The 6,881-nt window shown below is 46.3% G+C and overlaps 1 protein-coding gene across 1 annotated transcript in view; it reads left to right on the top strand.

The window, feature by feature from the left end:
* Positions 1-294: 294 nt before the first annotated feature.
* Positions 295-6,881, top strand: part of TXNRD1 (thioredoxin reductase 1) — a 37,386-nt gene continuing 30,799 nt past the window's right edge. Inside the window, exon 1 of the mRNA XM_035127517.2 lies at positions 295-492. Within this exon, the coding sequence (XP_034983408.2) occupies positions 424-492 (69 nt within the window). The 5' untranslated portion in view covers positions 295-423. The remainder of the gene's footprint in view (positions 493-6,881) is intronic.

The following is a 6,881-nucleotide window of genomic DNA, read 5'->3' as shown; positions in this document are numbered from 1 at the left end:
GCCCCCCCCCCCGCCGCGCCCCGCCCCGAATGTTTAGTCGGAATCTCCATTCTTGCAACTTGAAGCCATTGAGTCTTGCTGCCCAGGAGCCACGTGTTGCTGCTACCCCCCCCCCCCGGCCCCAAAACCCACCGTTGCTAATTCGGCCCGGTTCGATTCCTGGCACGTAAGTGACGTAATGAGGAGGAAGGAGGAAGGGGGGCGGAGTCACAGAAACAGCAAGTCATGCTTACTTTGCCTTTGACTCAGCGCAGAGCTTCAAGGAACTTGGCGAGACTGGAGAGGCGGGAGGCCACGCCTCCAAGCCCCCCCCGGGGCTCGAAGCGTCATAAAAGGCGTTCCTCGCGCACGCGACGTGCTTCCCCTTTCTTCTCCTTTGCAGAGGATGCGCCGCTGCTGAGAGTCGCGGTCCTGGAACTCGCCATGGAGCCGTCGGTGCCGGTCGTCTTCGTCCGACAGAACCAGATCGGAGACCAAGAAAAGACTGGGAAGGTAGGAAACGGAACGGTTGGAAACAAAACAAAGCTCTCACCAGCGTCCTTAAAGGAGTGTTCTAACCCTCACCTACCCAGGAGTTAAAGGCCCATCGAAATCAGTGGGGCTTGTTTGTGAGTAAGCTTGCATGGGATCGTGCACTGAACTTGGCGGGCGGGAAGCTTGCTTCTGAGTAAACGTGCATGGGGTTGCGCTGTAAGTCTTGGCGCTTCCCTCCCCCACAAAGAAGACAAAGCCTCAAGCACCGTTTGCTTCGTTCAATGAATGCGTGTCGCCTTCCTGTGTTTTGGTCTTAGGTTTTCTCGCGGGCACTTCGAAGCATATGGGGCGGGAAAGGGGGAAGAGTTAAATCTACCGGTAACACTTATTTTTTTTAAAAAAGCAGCGTGGCTTTGAAAGGGAGGCGTAACGATAGAATAGTGCCTTGGAACGCCCCCCCCCCGTGCTTTAGTTTAAATTTAATATCCCTCTAGTCCAGGCATAGGCAAACTCGGCCCTCCAGATGTTTTGGGACTACAACTCCCATCATCCCTTAACCACTAGTCTTGTTAGCTAGGGAAGATGGGATTTGTAGTTCCCAAAACATCCGGAGGGCCGAGTTTGCCTATGCCTGCTCTAGTCTGTGTGGTGTAGCAGTTAGAGTAGGGATTGGATGAAGGACCTGAGCATCCATGAAGCTCATTGGGTGACCTGCTGGGGCTAGGCATTGCCTAACCTATTTTCCAGGGTTGTTTTGAGGATAAAACGGGGAGGGAGGAACCATGCATACCACTTTAAACTCCTTGGAGGAAAGGTGGGATATAAATTGCAGAAAATGGCCGAACTACAGAGATCTGGCCAGGGCGTGGATAGATCTGTGCAGTAGTGAGCACAGTTGGCAGTAAGTGATTTGCGCACTGTTGCCTTGAGGTCAAGGGTAGGAACATTTTCATCCAGGTCTTTAGGCCTTACTTGTGCAGGTAAGCCGGGCCCTCTGAGTTCCTGTTAACAAGAGACAATTTCTAGAAAATAATGGTTTGACTTTATTGCATATGTGTACACAAAGGAACATGGCTATCTGCCACCAGCAACACATTGCAGACTGTGGACAAACATTTTTGTGCGATTGGAAGCATTTGCATTCCATGAGATTACAGATCGCTGAATAATTACCATACTTCCTACGCTTTGAACCCACGCTTTCCCCAAAGAAATTGAAGCACCATTTTAGTTTCACAATAATCTTGTGGGGTGCATCAAGCTGAGAGATGGCGATGCTCATTGAGCTGCATAGCTGAACAGTAATCTGAACCTAGATTTCTACATATGTTGCCGGCCTGTAACTGATGAGAATTTGAGTCCTAAATTACATTGGGGGCCTTAGGCTGCTCACCCCTGTGACTTGCTTCTGTGCTGAAAGCTGTGTTGTGTTTCTGTGAATTACTCTTAATTTATCTTGATTTGAGTTCAAAAATCGTAGGTTAAAAGCATTCAGAAAGAAGCGTCGCATTCCATTTGTGCCCACCATTCACCCCAAGAGTCAGTAATGTCAGTTTATTAATGGTATCAGTGTTAAGAATTCCCAAGCAACAAGTGCTTCATGTGCCTTACAAGTAATAGGAGAGCACACAAAATTTATATTTTGCAAAAAACATGCTTTAAAATACAGTCACTTGAAAATTATGCAAGGCAGCCTGTATAAAAAGCAGCCCTTTTTGCAGCAGTTTTCCAATAGGTGTTTTGAAAATAGAGGATTTGTGTTGTCTCCTGAAACAAACAAAAACACAAACAAGTTTAGTCTGGGGCAAATGTGTACCTCAAAGTAAGAGCTTCAACAGAAAAGGCCCTGCCATATCCTCCCACATACTTCCCTTCTGACTTGAAAAGTATGATGATCAAAGCACGAGGGCTTACATTGTGACCTTGTCCCATTTCCTGTTCCTGGTGTTTGCAGTGCTGTAGTGTAGTGTTCACTTAAGAGTACAGGAAGTAATCTGGGGGAAGGCTTTTCTTTGGGACCTTCCCTCATGCTTCACTGGAAATCATAGAATCATAGTTGGAAGAGACCACAAGGGCCATCCAGTCCAACCCCCTGCCAAGCAGGAAACACCATCAAAGCATTCCTGACAGATGGCTGTCAAGCCTCTGCTTAAAAACCTCCAAAGAAGGAGACTCCACCACACTCCTTGGCAGCAAATTCCACTGCCGAACAGCTCTTACTGTCTGGAAGTTCTTCCTAATGTTTAGGTGGAATCTTCTTTCTTGTAGTTTGAATCCATTGCTCCATGTCCGCTTCTCTGGAGCAGCAGAAAACAATGTTTCTCCCTCCTCTATATGGCATCCTTTAATATATTTGAACATGGCTATCATATCACCCCTTAACTTTCTCTTCTCCAGGCTAAACATACCCAGCTCCCTAAGCCGTTCCTCGTAAGGGAAAGTATAAATCATATATGAGGACTTTCCAGTCCATGCTGGTCCTGTGATAAGATAGGAGGTGATCAGAAACAGGACTTGTTTAATCTGTGGTGTCCTAGTTATTGGGATTCCTTCCCCAAAAGAAGCAGGCTTGTGGCTTAATCTGTTGACTTTTAGATGCCAGTGCCAGGCAAACTCTTAGTCTCCCTGTCTTTTTAACTATTCAAACCCTTCTTTTATTTTGTGTAGCTCACTCTGCTGTTTCCTTTCAGTGCTTCTCATATTTCCATTTCTCTTACTATATTTGTATTGTTGCTTCTTTCTAAGTATATGAAGAACCCTTCTGTTTCCGTGGTGTTTTCTGACGGTTAATATCAACAGCCAGAAAATACCAAGGGAACACAAAGGTCCTTTATATGGAATTGTGGAGGGTTTTCTTCCCATTCTAGTTTCTGACGTGATGTGTGCTACTCCAGACTGGTGTTTTGTTTTTGCAGGTATAATCTGTGACATGTCACGGACACAATAATACCATAGTGCATTAGTGGTGGACTTACACTGGGCTGTCTGTACACCATTTTGTTGTTGTTTTTTAAAAAATGCTTTTCCAGTGCATTGGGGAAGCACACAGTTAAACTATGGAATTCATTCCCACCAGAAACAGTGATAGCCACCAACTTGGATGGCTTCCGAAGAGGATCAGACAAATTCATGGAGCATAAGGCTATCAGTGACTGCAGTCCACAAGGGATATAACTTTGCCTTCATGGTCTAAGGCAGTATGTTTCTGAATACCAGGTGCTGGGCATCGCAGGTGGGCAGAGTGCTCTTGTGCTCGGGTCCTGCTTCCTGGCTTCCCACAAGCATCTGGTTGGCCACAGTGAGAACAGGACGCTGGACTAAGATGGGCCACTGGCCTGATCCTGCTGGCTCTTCTCATGTTCTTATGCATTGCCATCTGGAAGGGCGAAAGTAGGACAAAAGATAAACTGGGACATTTGTGGCACAAAAAGCTGCAGTGTTTCAGTAGGAGGTTTCAGGAAATGAAGTATTGTATCAGGGACTGGTTGGATGCAGAGGAATGATGGGAGGAACCAGCTGGGGAATCACCAAGGGAAGAAGGCTTGGAGCCCAGGGACTGGTGGTGGGACCATAATTGAGTGGTCAGAGGGAGAAGACTGGGAAGAGGTGGTGTTGGAAGCTGAAGAGGTCACAGGGCTTAGTGAGCTGGGAGAGTCTGTGGCAGAGAGAAGTTCAGAATCAGAGGCAGAAGCTGAAGCAGGAGAGTGGGATTTTCATGGAGGAAGAACACTGGGAATGAGCTGCTCTGCTGATTAGGCCTGTGGAAATTGTCTTCTTGCTAACGAAGAGTTAACTCCATCTTTGAGCTGTGCGATTACTGACCAGTAGGCCCATTAAGAAGCCCAAGTTAATCATGTCTAATTACTTCAAAGGGTCTACTCTTTCAAAGGTTGTACTGGCATTGGATACAACCCTATCTCCCCCCCCCCCCCCCGTCCCCCAAAATAAAACCTTTTGCAGGTGCGAACAGTATTGAAAGCACAAATCTCATGGCCGCCCAATTTAAAGGACATCTGGAGGGGATATCTCTGGACATTTTAAACAGCTGCTAATTTCATGCTTTTATGCATTTTATGAAGTGCTTTGAGATGCATACATAATAAATGGAAAACAGTACAGTATATATATGTATATTTCTAATTAATAAATAAATAACTTGTTAAGAAGAGTGGAATAAATAAATAAATCTGAATGCTTTCGTTTCCAAAAATCTAGGTCCTCTGGAACTGCTCTAATTTGACTTATTTCTGCTCTTGAGATCCTCTTGTACCACCAAGGTCAACAGTAGCGGAAACGTTTTATCCAGAGGCGGGATAGTGCTGCCCCAGTTTTTTTCTCCTGGCGAAGTTTAGGCCTTGTGAATTTTTGATTTACAACACTGGAGGGATATGGAATGTGTTTTGCCAACCCCAGCTGTCAAAATGCATTTGTGAAATTTAGATATAGTTTACCAGTCCAGTTCTTCTGGGTTGTGGCATGGTATGATTTGATTTTTATCTGTATTTCTGGAGCATACACCGAAACTGGTGTAGAGGAAATGCATGCATACAAAAGGCTAGGCTTTTGATAAGTTCTTCTAGGGTATATTTATGCAAATCATTATTTGCAGCTGAACAGAGCTGTGCCTTTTCAGTTGACCAGTGGGGCTGCATATCACACAATGATGGCTGCTTCTGCAACAAGCAGCTTGGCGCCTTGCCAAACCCTGCCCATCCTTTCCAGGAAAGCTGACCGGGCTTTTTTTATGTGCATGCCAAAGAGATGGGTTCAGGGTTTGTAGGTACACTTGTCTCTGTGCCTTGTGTCTACAGCTATCAACCTGTGAGTGGAGGAGAGTTTCATGCAAATAGGATCCCCATGCCAGTGAACAGGCAATTCAGGTTTGTTAATTATTTGGCAGCATGGCTATTTACGAGAAGCATAGCATTGGCCATGGAGACAGTGGGGCAGCAAAACTGCTATTTAAACAGGATGATTTTAACATTTATAGTTCTCTTTATAGTTTTGCAGGGAGTTCTAAAATGAAATTAAGGCCCTAACTAGATGTGAGTTGCAGTCTTTCCCTGTGACTTTATTTATTTACTTAAGCAAAAGTAGTCTAGGGAGGTTGTACAAGGGGGGTGGGGAGATGGGGCAGATTCAGCCCTTTCCTCCACTTCTGCCCCACCATGGGGGAAAGGGGGGGGGAGATTGATGTAAAGTTGTTATTGCAATTCTCATCACAACTGTGGGTGCTCCTAACTTTAGTAAAGCAAAGATTCTGATCAAATCTGAATATTTAAATTCCTTTACCTTGTAGTAAAAGCGATTTCCCCTCGAGATATTATCAGTTTCTAGCAGGATTCCAGGCAAAAAGGTGGGCATCCAGGATGTTTCCATTCATTTGACTGTGGACTCTCACTATTCATTTCATAGATTTCTAGGATTAGAGCAGGTTAGGGGATAATCAAACCAGCCTGCTGCCCTACGGCCAAATCATCCATTGCTCAGCAGCCCCAGCCCCAAATAACACACATAGCAAACTGCGGAAAGCAGAGAGTAGGAACAAGCTATTAAATTTTACAAAAGGGGATGGCAGGTGCACCCGGTCATCCACAATACAGGCAACAAATTTCCTGCAGGAAAATTTTGATTCCAAATTTGAAAATTCAGACAGAGTGCCTCTTTACTTACAATCTCTGCAATTGCTAGTACATGATGGGGGAGGCGTTGGGGGCAAGGTAGCCAGGGCTGGCTCTAGGGGTAGGCTGGGTGGCGCGGGGCGGCAGGGGGGCGCTGCATGGCGAAGCCGCATGGAAACCATGCTGCGCCCGCCCACCAGCCGCGGGAAGAAACGGGGCAGGGCGGGGGCGCGGAGCGATCAGCGCGCCAGGGCGCCCGACCCGCTTAAGACGGCCCTGAAGGTAGCCAGTGATGTTTAAAGTGCCACTCCTGGATATAGTCATGGTTTTAACATTCGTAGCTTGGGCGATTTGTTGTGGTTACTTTTTTGGGCCTCGTAATCACCACAGCAGTGTTATCGGCAAGGACAAACAGCCGCAGTGGCTTAAGGAAAGAGATTGGGTTTATATAACTAACAATCACTACTGAGGTTTTTTCTCTTTCCATATTAGCATCCCAGGTCTGTGATAACGCAGATTCTGGTCATCCCCTGTGAATGGTTCAGTGCAGTGCAATAGGCTCTTACCTGTGCCTCCATTTGGCCCCACCTGGCACTGCTCGGTGGACCTCGAGATGCTAGTAAAAAACAGTGGTCCACACCTGGTGTAGATAACACTGATGGTTCAATGGTCTGTTTTGGTATAAGGTAGCTTGCATTGTGTTGCTAAACACTCCTGGTGCACCTTATTCTCCCCATATGATTCCCCCCCCCGCCATAATCGTTTTTTCCTATCACTTGATTCATA

The sequence above is a fragment of the Zootoca vivipara genome, chromosome 10, assembly GCF_963506605.1.
Source record: "Zootoca vivipara chromosome 10, rZooViv1.1, whole genome shotgun sequence".
Classification (NCBI taxonomy): domain Eukaryota; kingdom Metazoa; phylum Chordata; class Lepidosauria; order Squamata; family Lacertidae; genus Zootoca; species Zootoca vivipara.
Note: the sequence above shows the minus strand (reverse complement) of the source record. Positions and strands in the feature narration are given on the sequence as shown.